The following is a 19,866-nucleotide window of genomic DNA, read 5'->3' as shown; positions in this document are numbered from 1 at the left end:
GTACTTTGCAGGTGTACAAAACTACACCTGCAAAGAAATCAAAATTTCTTCTAAATTTCAAAATGAGGCTTCAATTTGATTATTATTAAACAAAATTAAATGAAACTGGGAAAAAGTTTCAGATTTAAGTTTTGCTGCAATGCGCAAGATCAGGCATTTCAAATTTGATTTTTTTTAATTGACCCCCTAATTACATACACAAACACACATAATGGCTTTTATTTTTATTTATTTAATGATGTGTATGGAGTCTGTTTTAGTGACTTTGACATGATACACCCAGAGCATCCTCCCTGACATCTTGGAGAACACCATCATGAAAAGGAGTTACCTCTGACAAACACAGGGTGACACCAGGAGTTAACCCCTTACACCTCATCCCTGTATCTGCCCTGCTGACCTCTAACCCCACCATCCCTGCGCCTGGTCCACTGAGTCTGTATTCTTGACAGAAAACAAAGATGGTCCCTATTGTTGAGCTTCAAGTCCAGAATAAATCACCTCGTTCCCCGAGGCTCAGCCATTTTAATACTACAGATTTATTGTGCCGTGCTTTTTGCTTTTTGGAGAGTTATCGTATGTATGTGGTCAGTAAAGTGTATGCAGACTGTGACCCAGCCTCCCTCTCACGTTACACCCTATTTATAACATCCCCTCCGCCGGCTCCCCTCGTTCTGCAGTTCCTAGGAACCTCCTCCTGCTCTCAGCCTCAAACTCCAGTGCCCTGCTCCTCCTGACATCTGAGAGGCTCCGCTGCAGTTTATCCTGGCCTAACTGTTTATCCTGTACAGCCTGGCGCCCGGCCGCGTGCTCCGGATTACCACAGCACACCCCTTTCCAAACACATTTCACTTTCCTCTGACTATTTCTGTTTTGCTCGAGTTGCGGAAAAGAGAGAAGCTTCGTGGATTCTACATGTCTTTCTGATTTTTACTTTTAGGCTGAATTTTGCCCTTCTCACCTTTTCCTGGAGGGCGATGGATCACACGCTGTTCGGCTGCCTGCGGAGTCCCCACGCCCCGGCACAGGCCCTGCACCCCGCCTTCACCCAATCTCCCCTGACCCTGCACGGACGCTCCGATCATGTCTCCTACCCCGACTTGGCCTCTTCGTCCTCCTCCTCTTCCACCTCCTCGCCTTCTCCCTGCATCATCTCCAGCTACCCAGCTGATGATGGTCTGTTCTCCGGGCAGCACCACCACCACCCCCACCGTGGCCACCTGCCCTCCCAGCAGCATCACCACCCGCCTCATCACCACACGCTGTGGCATATCCCGCAGATGCCGTCTCCTGGCAGCGGCACGCGCCACAGCCTTTGCCACCCGCACTCCCACGCATCTCAGGACAGCGGGCCCTCACCCCAAGACCTGGGCCACACTGGTGGGCCCAGTATGTGCGCTAGCATCCCCAGTCTGGGCAGCAGCAGCACACCCACGGGGGCCTCCTGTGTGCCGGCAGACTTTGGCAGGCAGACGCTGTCACCTGCTGAGGCCGAGAAGAGGAACGGCAAGAGAAAAAGTGACAGTTCAGGTAAGAACACACAGGATTTAGCATTTATAAGACAGACTGCATTTAAACTTTCCAGCATCTTTTGGCCAAATTATTAGAAGAACATCTCATGAACACCATCATTTTAAAAAAATCTCAGCAGACTGCTCCAGTGTTTGCATTGTCATCTTAAATCCTTCAACAGCATGTAATTAATGAGGTTTTTTCAGCTGTGAAGGGGAAAAAAAAGCAGCCTGTAGGTGTCGGCTGACATCCGTGCACACACGGACTAAAGAGTGGAGCAAAGGCCACATCACAACCGTGTGGGCATGTTTGGTTTAAAAATCACATCTGGTTCATTGTGACTCTCTTCAGAGGGCAGAGAATGAGGCACACAGTAAAGAATTAATTTCATGGATTGTAAAAGCCCGAAGCGGCGCCTCACACCACACTAAACACCCCAACACACTTTTTATGCTGCAGGTAGTGATTTAAGGATTTTCCTCAATGTTGTAGTTAAAATAAATCAAAGTCAGATGAAATCAAATGAACACCCGGCTAACAGTTTTATTCCTCATTTATATTTAAAAGTCAGCACGCAACACACAAACACGTCAATCAATTTGAAGAAATCAACTTCAAAATTTTACATTTTTTGTTTTCTCAAAACACACACACACACACACACACACACACACACACACACACACACACACACACATATATATATATAATATATATATATATATATATATATATATATATATATATATATATATATATATATATATATATATATATATATGCACCACACACACACACATCAGTCAAAGAGTTGGACACACTTTGAAAACTTTTAGGTTTAGGTTCAGTTCAACTTATTTGAACAGCCCCAAATCACACACAACTCACCACAAGGCACATCACAAGAATGAGGTCTGATTTTAGTCCCGAATAAAAAAGGATCAATAAAGGTTAAATAAAGGATATAATAATAAATACATAAATGTGTGTACTGCCCGGTACACAAAAACACAAAGACAGCTGATAATAATCACACAACTAGCAATAAAATAATGAAATCTCAATTAAATTGTGTGACACTTCCTAAAATAAATAATGCCCTTTTGTCACCTAAAGAATTGTGTTTTATATATGAAAAATTATTACAGATGTTACATTTTATTTATGTTTGTAAATATTCTGTAACAGATTTTTATGACTTTTCAACTGCTTTCAGCGAAGTAAAAAAACTGAAACCTTGCACATGACTGACTTTATAACATTTGTTTTACATGATTAGAAATATATATATAAAAAAAAACCTTGCTGTCATTATTCATTGATGTAAAAGTCTTATCCGCTGGATTTATTGACAGGAAATTTGTGATTTATATCACCTTTACATAGCTGCAGGTGTCCTGGTCTGGATAATTTAAAACACACATTGTGCTTCAACTTTATATATATATATATATATATATATATATATATATATATATATATATATATATATATATATATATATATATATATATCCTATTCCACAACTGTGCTGAAATAATTAACACCTTACTGATGAGCTGCACAATATTTGTAACCTACCGTCACCACCATAATCAGTCACGTCATGACAAACAGCCGGGGTCGGGTCACAAGAGTTCTTTCAGGCAATGTGATATTAGTCAGCGTTCTAAGTTTTCCGGTTGAAATGGTGCTCACCGTCCTCTCTGCCCATTTGAGGGCCTGTTGAGCCCCGCAGTGTTGCCTGTGACCCTCAGCGCCACACTAAAGACCTCACTGTGTGCACACCTGACCACCTGATTAATCATCCCATGTGATCAGATCTTCACAGAGCATCTTTTCTTACCATATGCCAGCTTATAAACAGCAAACATGCAAAACAGAAGTGTGACAGCATGAGTGCACCAGAAACATTTATTTAAACACAAGGTAAATGTGACTTATTGCACCAAATAACCCAACATGACAGAAACATCATTTTCAGTTAGATTGTTATGTTTGTGCTGCTCTGCACATGTAAAACAGTGCACGTAACCCACAGTTTGAGCACGCCTCTTCTTATTTCCTTACACCCTTCATCAAATTATTCAACAAGCAAGGTCTGGCCTCTGAATCGCACCTCCCTTGGTACATGTACCACGCGTTCCCTCCACGCTAATTCCAGTCTCGTTGATTATTACGGTTGCTAACTCAATCAGCTGTCTAAATATGACACAGCTGATGGCTGCATGAGATAGAACCTGGTTTAAGTTTCACCATCAGTACAAGAAACTTGAGTCAAACCTGAATTTAGATACCAAAACCATAACAGAACCTGATCGCTCTTGTCCATGCTAGCTTAACCCCTTTAGCTCACATATGAGTTGTCTCAGCTTTCGCTAACTCTTGGTTGTGGCTGGTTCCTAAAAGAAGGCTGCAGGTTCCCTTAATAAGACCTGAGAGCTTCTTGGTGTTTTGGGTGTCTAGTTTCTGGAGAACCTGTTGAGTTGTTTTTTGTTTTTTTTTGTTTTGTTTTTTTTTTTAGTGGACCAGCTGGAGAGTTTTAGTCACTAGCGTCTGTTGGTGCACTTTGCTGAGTTTCTGGGGTATATGTGCACAGACTGTCAAGGGAGCGGCTGTCTTCAAAAAGTTACTCATTTTCTGCGCGGAACAATAAAAGGTGCCTCACATCTTATTCTCTTGTAAAAGTAGTGTTTTTCTTTTCTTTTTTTATAAGACCATTCACATAACATCACACTTTTCCTTAATCTTATTTTACTTAAAGGGGGAAATTCACTCCAGCTTTTGAAGATTAGCTTTGAGAAGGGGGCGCCTGCAACAGAGTGGAGGTCACTTGGGAACCCTAAACTCTGCGTCCTGTCTGGGTGCATGTATTTTTCTTATATTATTCCTCCCTTTTTGTGGAGAGATGAAAGTTCCAGCATGGACCTAATTGCTGCGGTGTCGTGGCTATGTCGTAAAAGCCGTCACTCACTTTAATTCCAGGCTTCGCTGCAGCTGGTGGTGTTATTCTTTTGTTTCTCTTCACACAATGTCTGTGTTTACCAGAGAGACAGAGAGAGAGCAGACAAATCCATCCGAAAGCGCACTTCAATCTGCCGCATGTTGCTTTGACGCCCTCGGATTGAAATTACAGGGAGGAAAGATGAGGTCAAAGGGCAGCTGGACACAGTGATCATCCGTTTCACTTCGGGGGTGTTTTAGAAAATTCATGTGGGGATTTTTGTGGTTTATATGTCTGAGCTGTTTGCTTTTGGTTTGGTTCAAATAGAACTTTTGGGATGTCTCTTGTTGACTCTCACGTTAAACTCGCAAAGAGGTTATTTTTTCCCATTAACAAAAACAAACAAAAAAGAAACCCTCCCATAATTAGAAAGAAGATCCCTGCTGTGTCAGATAAAACAGAACCAACAGGAGTCCCTATCGGTTCTGGTGGCTTTTTGGCCTCGCGGCATTTGGGATCTACAGGGCTGTTTACAGTTTGGCTTGACGCTGTCCGCTGGATTAACACGTGCTGCACAACAGGACCACAGATGAATTAGCGTGCAATCACCGCTGCCTGTGAGTGTGATGTGCAACTGAAGCACGGCCAGCACTGAAACCACAGAGCTCGGCTCGCAACAGGAAACTTCGGGAGAGCAAATTAACCACGTGTTTTTGTCGGAAAATTTGTGGGGAACACAAAAACAAAAGGCTTCTTTTTTTCTTCTTCTTCTCCTTCTTTTCCCGGGGTGGTGCAGTGAACCAGATCAGACGCGTGCTTAAACGTTTTCCTCGTGTCTGTTTTTAATCTTTTGCATGAAACCAGACTGTATTTTATAAACTACTTTTCAGTTTATGCTTTTTTATTCGGGAATGTGTTTAAGTATGTGTATGAGTTGTGTTGGGTATTAAGGGACAAGATTTTTGCCTTAAAAAGAAAAAAATGTGAATATGTGAGCGGTAACAAGGGCGTTTTGGAAGTCTGATGCAACAAAACGTGTCCTGTAGAAACAACTTCATCTTATTGTTGCAGCACAGCTGCTGCAGACACCCACAAATCCTTCCAACCACTTAATATCTTCATGAACAACAACGAAACAATAAATCCTAATTGGTGGTTTCCTACCCCGCTTCCTTTCCTTCTCTACCTGACTTACACCTGCCAACGTACTCGCATTTTTTTGTTTCTGCTTCATGAGAGCGACAAAAACCTGTGTGGTGTTTGATTTCAGAGTCCCAGGACGGGAATTACAAGTCAGATGTGAGCAGCAAGCCCAGGAAGGAAAGAACAGCATTCACCAAGGAGCAGATCCGGGAACTGGAGGCTGAGTTCGCCCACCACAACTACCTAACCAGACTAAGGCGCTACGAAATCGCTGTCAACCTCGACCTCACTGAGAGACAAGTACGTTCCCAACCACCATTGCTTGATTCCCCCACCGGGTTCAGGCATCTCCAAACTTAGCACATTATAATGCCCTGTTGTGGAAAAAGAGGTGGCCTCGGGGCTTGGGAGAAGCTCCTCGGCCCGCTACTGTGTTTTTGTAACTTTGTAGCGAGTGCTATTGTGCTCCAGATGTGGCTGTGTGAGGGGACTATCATATTCCAGATGTTCCTGTCTATTCTTTCAGGCAAGCCACAGTCAAAGCAAGGAGACGGCTCGAAGGAAGTGCTGTCTAGCAAGTCACTTCCTTTCTCCCTGTGCTCCTGCGTGCATAAATTGGTCTCCGAGCGTGGGCCAGCTGCTGTAAAATACCGGCACATGACATAAATAACAGGAGACAAATGGTCGGGGGAAGGAAACGGTGTACAGCTTGTTGCTCTCCGACACCCATTTGAAAGCTGTAAGTCACGCTTTGCCGACACCGAGGGCGTGATATCGTGGAGTGTGAGTAAATGTAAAGAACAGAGTGACGGAGACACAAGGGATCCCGCCAACGCAAAACAGTGATAATTACAACAGCCCAAAGACGCACCACCTTTATTGACTCTGTACATACAGTAAAAAACAACAAAAAAAACCATCAAAACTATGACTGAAACTCACCGCAGGCAAAAATACAAACATCATCAGATGAACTTCAACCTTTGGAGGTGTGTCACAAATGAAAGCAAAATGACAAACATAGTTACAGCAGTGTGCAAAAATCTGAAACAGGATTGTAAAAACTCTTACAGCAATGTTGGAGTAAAATCATGATATATATCAAATAACAAAAAAAAAAAATATATATATATATATATATATATATATATATATATATATATATATATATATATATATATATATATATATATATATATATATATAAAATAATTTACAATAAAAGGTGCTAAGCATTAAAGACTAAACAAAATAAATATAACATGTGCATATCTTACCATCAAAAAAGAATTCTTGTGGTTGAGCAACTCTGTAGTTTTACAAGAACCCTGAACACAAAGTTGTTTGAATTTACTTGATTTAAAATTGACTTAAATGTGTACATCCGATCCACATGATCAGAATGTCTCCAACTGACATCATTTTCCTTTTTTATCTAATTGGGTTACGGATGCATATTTAAATCAAATAAATCAAGTGAACATCATGTTGATCAATTTTATTATTCATTGATTATCCCCAGTTTATTGTTATTGTGGAATCATGCTCTCGACTATAAATATACAACGTAACCAGGTTTTTCTTAAACTGAAAGTGGTCCGTCACTTACAAAACCTGGACAGGAGAGAAAAAAAAATCTATGTCAAGGCCATGTTTTACTTCATTATTTGCTCAAATTCATATTGCATGTAGATTTCTTCAATTAATTTGTGCACATTTTGATTAATTTGTTCCTACATGGGGAGGTGATGGTCTAGTGGTTAAGGTGTTGGGCTTGAGTCCAGAAGATCATGGGTTCAAATCCACACCTGACTGGAAAATCACTAAGGGCCCTTGGGCAAGGCCTTTAATCCCCTATTGCTCCTGGTGTGTAGTGAGCGCCTTGTATGGCAGCACCCTGACATCGTGGTGAATGTGAGGCATAATTGTAAAGTGCTTTGAGCGTCTGATGCAGATGGAAAAGCGCTATATAAATGCAGTCCATTTACCATTTACCATTTACATTTTGATAAATTTGTGCACACAAAACATATTTTGGTCCTGTATAAAGCCAAGTCATTCATTCTAGCCACCATCTATTTAAAGTGCCTGCACTTGCTGAAGAAGAAGGTCCTTTATTTTCATTGTACATGCATACAGTGAGAGTTGTCCTCTTCATTTAACATATCCAAATTAGTTATACACCAACCTTCTGGTTTATTCTTCTCTACAAGAGTCAAGACAGAAGTCAGACTACCAGAGCAAGAATTTTAGCTGAGGAAGCGTCTGTGATTTGAAGCGAAACGTCCTCACGTCAAGCAACCCAGTCCAGTCGAAGATTCAAGCTTCTCTATTATACACCAACCAACCACTAGGAGCACTGAGGAGCCACAGTCTGCTCTCTGGGGAACAACTCCAGGTCGAGAGACGTTGCCTTGGTCAAGGGGCAGAGAAAGGAATGTGACCCTAAAGTGCATGTTTTTTGATGGTGGAGGAAACCTGCACAAACACAGGGAGAACATCCAAACTCCACACAGAAAGGAAACAGGCATAGGTGGAATCAAAACCTGGACATTCTTGCTCTGAAGGAACAGTGTCTATGATTGCTTCAATGTACCATCACAGTACCCGTCTACAATCTGAATTCGGGCATTTTTTTCTGTTTTTATTTTAAGTAAATCTCCAAATAAATAAATAAATGAAATTAAACTAAAGTAAATTGAATTCAAATAAAAAGTGAATGAAATGAATGAATGAATATATTCATTTGCTTTCTTTTTTTTTTTGCCTTAAGTCAGACTGATCATTCTTTATTGGTTATAGAGAGGGTTTAGGGTGTAGGGAATATCTGCAAAAATAAAAGTGTTAGCAGAAGGCAGAGCGCCTGCTCTGGATTCATAAAAAGGAATTCATTGAAATTTGGGAATGAATTGTCTCTTGTACACTCAGTATCGAAAAGTGTGACTTTGAACTATGATTCTCTCATTGGACTATATACGAGGTCTGTCAATAAAGTAACGGTCCTTTTTATTTTTTTCAAAAACTATATGGATTTCATTCATATGTTTTTACATCAGACATGCTTGAACCCTCGTGCGCATGCGTGAGTTTTTCCATGCCTGTCGGTGACGTCATTCGCCTGTGAGCACTCCTTGTGGGAGGAGTCGTCCAGCCCCTTGTCGGAATTCCTTTGTCTGAGAAGTTGCTGAGAGACTGGCGCTTTGTTTGATCAAAATTTTTTCTAAACCTGTGAGACACATCGAAGTGGACACGGTTCGAAAAATTAAGCTGGTTTTCGGTGAAACTTTTAACGTCTGATGAGAGATTTTGAGGTGATACTGTCGCTTTAAGGACTTCCCACAGAGCGAGACGTCGCGCAGCGCTCTCAGGCGCCGTCGTCAGCCTGTTTCAAGCTGAAAACCTCCACATTTCAGGCTCTATTGATCCAGGACGTCGTGAGAGAACAGAGAAGTTTCAGAAGAAGTCGGTTTCAGCATTTTATCCAGATATTCCACTGTTAAAGGAGATTTTTTTAATGAAAGACGTGCGGGCGGATTGCAGCGTCGGCTCGCAGCCACTGCGACGCTCCGCCACAGGAAAAACACCTCTGTTGGAAGCCTTAAGGACAAGTTGGAACATGTCCAGCTGTTAAACAATTTCTCATATACTCACTCCACTGAAAGCCATCAAAAGCTGGCTGGATTTTACAAATGGTTATCAACACGGAGGTGTTTTTCCTGTGCCGCCGCACCGCGCCGGCTGCGTCCCGACACGCGGACCCGTCCGCACATCTTTCATTAAAAAAATCTCCTTTAACAGTGGAATATCCGGATAAAATGCTGAAACCGACTTCTTCTGAAACTTCTCTGTTCTCTCACGACGTCCTGGATCAATAGAGCCTGAAATGTGGAGGTTTTCAGCTTGAAAGAGGCTGACAACGGCGCCTGGGACCGCTGCGCGACGTCTCGCTCCGTGGGAAGTCCTTAAAGTGACAGTATCACCTCAAAATCTCTCATCAGCCGTTAAAATTTTCACCGAAAACAGCTAAATTTTTCGAACCGTGTCCACTTCGATGTGCCTTACAGGTTTAGAAAAAAATTTGATCAAACAAAGCGCCAGTCTCTCAGCAACTTCTCAGACAAAGGAATTTCGACGAGGGGTTGGACGACTCCTCCCACAAGGAGTGCTCACAGGCAAATGACGTCACCGACAGGCGTGGAAAAACTCACGCATGCACACGAGGGTTCAAGCATGTCTGACGTAAAAACATATGAATGAAATCCATATAGTTTTTGAAAAAAATAAAAAGGACCTATACTTTATTGACAGCCCTCGTAGATACTTTCTTCAATAAAATATAAAAATGGGCTAAATTTTAAACAAACAAACAAACAAATAAATAAAATCCAAATTTGAAAAACATATTGAATGAGAAATGAGAAATTTGTGAGAAATGAAGTGAAAAAATGTCCACCATTGTTACATCATTAAATCTTTTGCACAGTAAATAGAAAAGATATTGGAAAATGATACTTTATATGTCAGCCCCCATCTGATGTCTGAGCTGCAAATCCAGCTCATGGGCCAGAAAAAAAAAAAATTTACCATGGTCTTTCTGATTTGTGAAGACATGACATTTCCACTGTCTTTTCCATTTGCACGGTCGATAACATTTCCGCTGCACTTGTCAGGCCATCAAACCTGTGGACCAAATGGTGATAGACTTCTAGTCACCTAGAGACATGTGACTAACTAAAAAAAAGTGCTGTCATATCAGTATTGCGTATGGCTAATAATGTGTGTGGCTTCTACAGTTTACATCCAAAACATTTAATTGTGTTCACTCCAGTTGCAACATTATTCACTGCAGCTGTGCATCATTTTTGGTTATGGTTCCAGCTGTGTGAGTCTCTTCATGTGGCCCCGCCCCAATCCCATGCATATCATATGATGACATCACAGGCATTAAAGACATCTTTTCAAAACTTAGAAATTCATATGTATTCTCAAAGGATGAATATTTTTGAATAGAAAGTGTAATAAATACAGCAGCTGCAAGCCTGCGAGGATACGTGAGTTCAGGCAGCCAATTTAACAGATTCCAGAAGTCAGCATATTTGAGATGCAGCACTCAGCTGTAGGATTTGACCGTGTTGGTTTTAGAGAATAATTATATCACTTGTCTCATATCACTGTGCAGGTTCAACTGTATGCTGTCAGGATTAATGAGGTCCAAGCAAACATGTTCCAACATGAAAGGACTGAATAAATGAGCTCTTTTTGTCATTTAGGTGCCCTTAAATTTCCATGGGTTTCTGCAGTTTTGGAGAATTCTTTATCATTACAGTATGTTGAGTCTTTTTTACCCGAGGCCATCAAATATGGCCATCGGTTATTGTGAAGGCTTTGCTTCTGTCTGTCTGTCCGTCTGTCTGTGCTCAGCATAAGTCCGGTCCTATTACTGCCAGAGTCTTCAAATTTACAGGGAACATTCTTGGAACACAGACCTTGGACAAGTTCAAAGATGGCTAACCTTGACCTATTTTAAGAGGTTAAAATGTCACCTTATGTTTCAATCTGTTGTGTTTGAGTGGCAGGCGTGACAGCCAATCACAGTATAGCTGCACTGTGACGTCAGTGGCTAGTTTCTGTAAAACTGGTTTGTTTTGTGTGTTAATATACGTTTCTCATATATTATGTAAAAAATGTGAGAAATAAACACTTCTAAAACTGAAAATGCTGTTTTTGGAACCCAATAACACCTCCAAACTTATTTACAAGCCATTTTGCAGATGTTACCATGGTGACATCACAGGCTGGTAGCTAGCTGCAAAACTCTCTTTTGTTTGTGTGTAAATATATCCTCTTTATCATATATTATGTAAAAGCTGGTGAGAAATAAACACTTCTAAAACTGAAAACACTGTTTATCTAACCTGACAACACCTCTGGAGTCATTTACAAGATATTTGGTAGATGTTAGTGTGCATGCTAACTTCTGCTAACTCAAAGCTAACTTCCTATGGAGTTACATTTGTCTCATTAATACCTGCAAATGCAGAGGGTGGTCTACAAATATTCCTTGATTTGCACAACTTCCGCTCTTAAAACATGAATATTGTTTTTGATTGATTGATTAATAGATGGGCTTTTATCGGGCATGTACAAATTATACATAAAGACAATAGGCTCTTAATAATTAATGAAACAACTATAAATTATAAAGAACACAATGCTCATGCCGAGGGTATTTTAGCATTGTGTTATATTTATTATAGTTACGCTAGGAATTTGCAATAGGAATTTCATTCACACTTCATCTGGAATATGCAGTACTGGTAATCTATTCATTTTTTGCACAATATCCGGTAACTACTGTGTTACTGCACTCTAAAACATTACAACCTTGTTTAGTTATGCTCACTTGCTACCTCTCTTTAACATAAAGAACTCTTACAAGTTTTGGATGTTGAACTCAACTTTACAAATTTAGTTGAGTGTAAAGTTGAGTTGAGTTTTGTGTGTTTTACAACTAAACTCGTAAGTTGCACGTTACAAGTTTAGTTGAGTGTAAAGTTGAGTTCAACATCCAAAACTTGTAAGAGCTGTTTATGTTAAAGAGAGGTAGCAAGTGGACATAACTAAATGAGGCTGCAGTGTTTTAGAGTGTGTGTGTGTCAGTGTGGAAATACGAGGTCTGTCAATAAAGTATAGGTCCTTTTTATTTTTTTCAAAAACTATATGGATTTCATTCATATGTTTTTACGTCAGACATGCTTGAACCCTCGTGCGCATGCGTGAGTTTTTCCACGCCTGTCGGTGACGTCATTCGCCTGTGAGCACTCCTTGTGGGAGGAGTCGTCCAGCCCCTCGTCAGAATTCCTTTGTCTGAGAAGTTGCTGAGAGACTGGCGCTTTGTTTGATCAAAATTTTTTCTAAACCTGTGAGACACATCGAAGTGGACACGGTTCGAAAAATTAAGCTGGTTTTCGGTGAAAATTTTAACGGCTGATGAGAGATTTTGAGGTGATACTGTCGCTTTAAGGACTTCCCACGGAGCAAGACGTCGCTCAGCGCTCTCAGGCGCCGTCGTCAGCCTGTTTCAAGCTGAAAACCTCCACATTTCAGGCTCTATTGATCCAGGACGTCGTGAGAGAACAAAGAAGTTTCAGAAGAAGTCGGTTTCAGCATTTTATCCGGATATTCCACTGTTAAAGGAGATTTTTTTAATGAAAGACATGCGGGCGGATTGCAGCGTCGGCTCGCAGCCGCTGCGATGCTCCGCCACAGGAAAAGCACCTCTGTTGGAAGCCTTAAGGACAAGTTGGAACATGTCCAGCTGTTAGTGAGTATATGAGAAAACATTTCCTTCTGTAACAAATCTATATGTACAATGAAGAGGATCCAGCAGCAAGTCAGTGAATCCATGACATTAACACCCAATGTTTTAAAGCTCTCAGACAATTGCCATACTAAAAATGCACTTACAAACTAAAAAATAAATCAATACCTACAGGTGCATTTTATGAGCCTCTCTGGAAATCTGCATCAGTCTTTTTGCTATTCTTGTACCACAACAACAAATCAAACAGAAACTACCACAATAAATGATAACACATGTTAAATTATTTAAAAAATAACTTTGCCTTTTATAATAAAGCTGTAAAAAGTAGCAAAAAAGTATAACTAGTTACGGATAAATTTCTATTACACTTCACACAGCTGTCCAGCACCACCATTTTCCCACTTCAGCCTTCTTTCAGACTTTTGCAATAAACTTATCTGAAGCTCCAAACAACACAATGTGCATGAAATTTCACCTCCCCATGCAGCACAATAAGTTGTGTGTGACTGGAGACAGTGGCGTCAATTCTGGCAGTACGATTTCTTGGCTTTCACTCGCGCGCCGCATGACTGGATTTGATGGATGCTTTATGTCTTTGTAGGTCTCGCAAACTTCAGTAGTTTCTAATGTAGCAGAAGAGGTGCTACGGTGCTGAACTTGAATTTCTTTTTAAAGATCCTGCATTCATCAGTGGAGATCATAGAAGCACGCAAAAGAAGAAGCCAGAATTTAAAAGGCTCGTATTGTGCAAAATGGGCTTTGATGTAAGGGTTTGGGCTTTGTGTTACAAAAATCCTTAGAGTCATATTTTCTGTGTATGAAGAAACTCTCCCGCTTTAGGCCATATTTAGGCCTGAAGCCATTCGTTTTTGAATTATGCGTCATATTTTGTGAAAGTCCATATCTGAACTCCTCCTCCATTGGTAAGACATGCCCACTGAGCTGGTCTGTCTTGATGTAAGCTGTAGGAAACAGATTGTGCAATTTGTAAAGTAACAGGCACAGAAACAGGATGTTTGTCCAAGATGTTTCTCCGTGTTTGAGGAAGCATCACCTCAGTGTTAATTGGGTATTTAAACTACAAACTATACTCAACAAAAATATAAACGCAACACTTTTGGTTTTGCTCCCATTTTGTATGAGATGAACTCAAAGATCTAAAACTTTTTCCACATACACAATATCACCATTTCCCTCAAATATTGTTCACAAACCAGTCTAAATCTGTGATAGTGAGCACTTCTCCTTTGCTGAGATAATCCATCCCACCTCACAGGTGTGCCATACCAAGATGCTGATTAGACACCATGATTAGTGCACAGGTGTGCCTTAGACTGCCCACAATAAAAGGCCACTCTGAAAGGTGCAGTTTTGTTTTATTGGGGGGGGGGGGGATACCAGTCAGTATGTGGTGTGACCACCATTTGCCTCATGCAGTGCAACACATCTCCTTCGCATAGAGTTGATCAGGTTGTCAATTGTGGCCTGTGGAATGTTGGTCCACTCCTCTTCAATGGCTGTGCGAAGTTGCGACGACGAACTGGAGTCAGGTCGAGACCCCGATGAGGACGACGAGCATGCAGATGAGCTTCCCTGAGACGTTTCTGACAGTTTGTGCAGAAATTCTTTGGTTATGCAAACCGATTGTTTCAGCAGCTGTCCGAGTGGCTGGTCTCAGACGATCTTGGAGGTGAACATCCTGGATGTGGAGGTCCTGGGCTGGTGTGGTTACACGTGGTCTGCGGTTGTGAGGCTGGTTGGATGTACTGCCAAATTCTCTGAAACGCCTTTGGAGACGGCTTATGGTAGAGAAATGAACATTCAATACACGAGCAACAGCTCTGGTTGACATTCCTGCTGTCAGCATGCCAATTGCACACTCCCTCAAATCTTGCGACATCTGTGGCATTGTGCTGTGTGATAAAACTGCACCTTTCAGAGTGGCCTTTTATTGTGGACAGTCTAAGGCACACCTGTGCACTAATCATGGTGTCTAATCAGCATCTTGATATGGCACACCTGTGAGGTGGGATGGATTATCTCAGCAAAGGAGAAGTGCTCACTATCACAGATTTAGACTGGTTTGTGAACAATATTTGAGGGAAATGGTGATATTGTGTATGTGGAAAAAGTTTTAGATCTTTGAGTTCATCTCATACAAAATGGGAGCAAAACCAAAAGTGTTGCGTTTATATTTTTGTTGAGTGTACTTTAAGAAACTCCCTATAGCAGGTCACTGTGAGTGAATGGTTCTACATAGTTTCCATCAGAACTCCATAAAAACTGACACATATTCAGTTTTTAAATTTGGGTTCTAACAGATTCATGTGAGGACCGAGTGAACGTACTACTTGTATTATTATTCTATCTTTTTTAGTTTTGTGTAAGTCTTTTATTCTCTTCTTGTATGACGAAACCTGAGGGGAATGCAGCATGAACCAAACCACAACCTTAAAACTATGAGTCAAACTGAACTGTGAGGGAGGGGTGCAATTGTAACCACTGCTGAAATTATGCCCCCCACGCCAGCTACGCATTAGAACTCCCCAAAACATGCAAAAATAAAAGTTTTGAAGGATTACAAAACGTGCGGATCGCAAAGAATCAGACCCCCACCAAAAATTGATGGATCCATCCCAGTATGAAATTAAAAAGGAATATCCTTTTTAATGACAATTATAAACATAACACATTCCCATATTCATGCTTAAAAGAATCTTGTGAAATCAGGGATGGATTGGTTGTGGGAGGGGGAGCATACTCACCCCCACCCCCACAACAAAAATAAAATGTAAAAGATGTGATGGAAAAAAAATGAAGAAAAAGAAAGGAAAAAGTAAAAAATAAAGAAAAATGGAGAAAGTTAATAAAACAAGAGAACATTTTTAAGTTTGATAAAATAATGTTTGCCACAATTTCTGAGTGATTATCTTCCACTGAAGAAAAGCTGAACATATCTCAGTGTGTTCAACAATGTGAAATCATTTTTACACTGTATCATCCGTCCATAGAAGTAGGATAAACGTCTATGAACAATATGATACTATTATAGAATAAAGTGTCTTTGGAGATTCCTGGCAAATCTGTCAAAAAAATCACAACTGTATATGAAAGATATGGCTTATGAATTTGCAAAGTAAAGTGAATATTTGACTTTGCAAATTTGATGTTTCATGTTAGTATTCACCATGGAAAGAGTTCCTTACTTGTAGTATAAAAAGTATTATTTTTAACATCAGTGGCAACTTTAAGATGTCATTCCATGAATGAGTGGAATCTGCTCAGCGGATTGTTCAGTTGCAATGAACCAGACCCCCACCAAAAATTTTTGGATCCACTCCTGTGTGAAATTATTTGTTACACTCCTAAAAATGGGCCATTCCATTTCTATACTTGTCTCACCTGACTGTAATGATTCTCCCAATCAGCTCTATCGCAGTGTGCATGTTGCTCAAACCAGGTTCGAGCCACTTGGTAAATAAGTATAGAGCTATTTAGCTTGGTTAATACGATGAGTTTTTATTAAAAACCTGTTTCGGTTTTCACTCAGAAATTTAGGAAATTTACTTTTCTGTGTGGATTGTAGAAGGCGATGTGAAATGCTGATTTATTTTTCCTGTTCGACTATGTAGGGGAAATTCTGAAATTAAGACAGCAAGAGAGAGAGACAGTTGATGTCTTTTGAGGGTGAACCGTCACGCACACAGAGATAAACGAATGCTGCTGTGCACATCTAATCTGAATGTGCAGAACACAGGCAGCTGATGCACTCTTAGAGAACACCAAGTGCATGTGATAATCTGGACAGGATACAATTACACGATGGTATGAAGCAGGCAAATTCATGAAATGTGGAAAAATAGAATTTTCAAAATGACAGCTGCTTCATGTCATGTTGTTAATTTAATGGGATAATTCGTTTCTCGCATAGGAGGAATTGTTTTTGAGTCATTTTGTATTGATGTGGTATTTGTTGTTGGGGTTTGCCAAAACCCTGAATCTGGCATAAGTACAAATATATTCAGATGTATCAAGGCATGCGTAGGCATGAATTCACGCACGTTACGTTTGTACATCCCACTGACCGTGGAATTGAGCGTGGAACCAAACTCCCTGGCCACGCCCCATTTAATCCAACTTTATCTAAATAGACCCTTGGAGCAGGGATTCTCCACGACATCATATCAAACAACATGAACACAGAAAAGAAATTATACTATAGATGACTGGAAATTACGTGGAGACACGCAGAGACAGTTTATTCAGTACGCTGTTAAACGGATTAATCATGAAACTGGAAAAATGCTCGTGGGAGCTACGAAGCGTGTGTGTGTGAGGCCGACATGCAAAACAGCGCACACACTTATGTTAAAAAGGTGAGGCGCACCTCTGCTGACAGTGTGACATTCACAATTTACACACACGTTTATTTATTTATTTATTTATTTATTTTCTTCCCCTGTCTGCATATATAGCAATGGTAAATGCCACACTGGCAGAACCATTTATGAACATTAATACACATATCTGCAATTTCTTCTTGCAGGACAGAAGGTATGTAGTGAGTGAGTGAATGTGGTGTGCGTGTGTGACCCCCATCCGCCCTTTCCGATCAGCCTACAACATCCTACTCAAAGCCGACTGACAAATTCTATCAGGAGGGACTGACCACCAAAACAACACAAAGACAGACAAAAACAAAAGACAAGTGGTGAAAGCAATAACTGTGAAGTGAGACACAGAGGAGACGGGTCCCCAACATAAAACATGCCGGAACAAACCACCACACATGAACAAGAAGTGACAGCGACAGTCCGGTTAGTCTAGTTAGTGAGCATCCATACCCAAATCTAGGCCACCAGAATCACACACACATTTATTGACAAATACTGAACACAGGAAGCCTGTTAAGAAGCTCTGCAACTCACCATCAAGCAAAAATTAAAAAAAGACATTAATATTAATAATGATAAAACATATTTGAATGGGCACATGCCAAAATGTCCCGCACTGGTTTTCCTTTGGAACAATTACACAAATAAACTGTTTTAACACAAGCAGGCCCCCATGGCTCGCCGTGCCAGCTGCCTGATAAACATTAGCGCATCACATATGATTTGAACATCGATGGAATGAAAATGTTTCCTATTAACAGAAACAAACTCATCATGTGATGGCACCTTTACAGCAAAATGTGTGCAGTTAATAGCTCCGATTACATTTGGGAAACCAGCTCTTGCTGCAAAATGCGCTGTAATGTTAGAATGTACCTGGATGAGATTCAGATGATTGCGTTCCACGCAGCTGGTCGCTTAGCGCAAGGTTTACTGGCACACAGCTGACCGATCAGCCAGCTCATGCTGGAGTGCCCCTTATGCCAGGATGGCCAGTGTGGCTAGCATGTGTGGGCACAGACAACTCTGGGTCCTCGCCGTATTGAGCTCTGGGCCGACCGCAGTTCTGTGTGCAACTCCAGTCATAGTGGCCTTGGTAATCGAAATCGGTTTAAGAGCCAGTTATCCTCATTTTATACTAAATCCTTGTGTTCCCTGAATACACACTCACTTCGGGTTGCACCATTTGCAAGGTCCTCTAAGAATGCTAACGCAGTCACTGCACATCACTTTGCGCATGCTTTTATATCCATCCATATAACTGAAAACACGTGGGTGTGTTAAATGTTTATCAGTATGTCTCTGATGTGTGCATCACTCTGATGACCTCTTGTTTTCACACTATTAAGGGGCCCTTCACACATAGTATGAATAAGTACAACTCAGGGCGACTCACGGCGGAACAGCTCGTATGAGCGAACCACGCAAACATTGAGCCAATGGGCAGGCATGCACAATCCCAGTGCGACAGTTCATGCATGCAACAGTGTCTTTCGAGCAGGAACACAGTGCGAGCTGCTGCACCACATCACACCGCTGATGTGGAGAATAATAAAATAAAAACAGCTGTATAATTAGTGAATATCACTGGATTGATATAAATAATACATAAAAGGGGATGCAATACAGAACCCCGTGGTTAAATAACCCTGGTTTAAAAAAAAATGTCACCCATGGGATTCGAACCCGTAAGCTCTGATTACCAGACAGAAAGTTTACCACTGAGCAACCATCACTGGCCTGTAATCAGTGCAGAAAAATGCCTGAAATCAACAAAGACATGGATGAGGTGCGCTGTATCCAGCTGCTGCAGCCCGGCACAAAGGCGAAAGATGTTTTATATATTTCCAAGTGAGGACAGCAGGCAGAGACACACGCCTCACAGAGGAATGTTGTAAGTTCATGTCCTTCCAAACACCTGTTCTCAATCTGGGACATCCAGGAGCAGAGATCTTTACAGCCACGGCTGTGGGCGGACATAAAGATTGCGCACCAGGTGTGTTGCAGGGAGTGGGGGAGGGGGGGCATGGCACATGCACACACGTGCGAGACACATGCACCATGTGTGTGGCTTTTTGCAACTCCACAGTTGTGGGGCACATAGATAAATTTCACATCCAGCTCGAAAGTGATTGTCTGCTGACTGTTTTCATGTTGATAGTACGAATGGCCACACATTTTCTAAGTGCCAAGCGAGCAGTGTTAGATGTTTGTGTGTGTCAGCTGGAATTTGGCCAACACCTGCCACGAGAGGGTTCGATGGGCTCTCACAGCGTACACTCTGTCTTTCAGCCGCTGGTGTACACAAATAGTTGTAGCAACAGGTGTACAAGGCGTTAGAGGCAACTACAATTTTATACACTTTGCATACGATTCCTGCTTCATGTGCAATTTGACAAAATTTGCACTATGTGTGAAGGGGATGTAACAGTTACCTGTGTCACCGGTACATGTCGGAAATGGCACAACAGCTGTAGAAACTTGCGTACACCAGCCAAAATTTTTGCGTGATGCACCGCACATTTCCAAACTCACGTCACTTTTGATAC

General features: G+C 41.2%; 1 protein-coding gene across 1 annotated transcript in view; it reads left to right on the top strand.

Annotated features, from left to right (window-relative positions):
- The first annotated feature begins 247 nt into the window (after positions 1-247).
- Positions 248-19,866, top strand: part of meox2a (mesenchyme homeobox 2a) — a 38,437-nt gene continuing 18,818 nt past the window's right edge. The window contains exons 1-2 of the mRNA XM_034174333.1: positions 248-1,530; positions 5,727-5,899. Coding sequence (XP_034030224.1) covers positions 978-1,530; positions 5,727-5,899 — 726 coding nt within the window. The 5' untranslated portion in view covers positions 248-977. The remainder of the gene's footprint in view (positions 1,531-5,726; positions 5,900-19,866) is intronic.

Source organism: Thalassophryne amazonica, chromosome 7, assembly GCF_902500255.1.
Source record: "Thalassophryne amazonica chromosome 7, fThaAma1.1, whole genome shotgun sequence".
NCBI classification, from domain to species: domain Eukaryota; kingdom Metazoa; phylum Chordata; class Actinopteri; order Batrachoidiformes; family Batrachoididae; genus Thalassophryne; species Thalassophryne amazonica.
The sequence above is the reverse complement of the archived record's forward strand: the minus strand, read 5'-3'. Positions and strand labels throughout refer to the sequence as shown.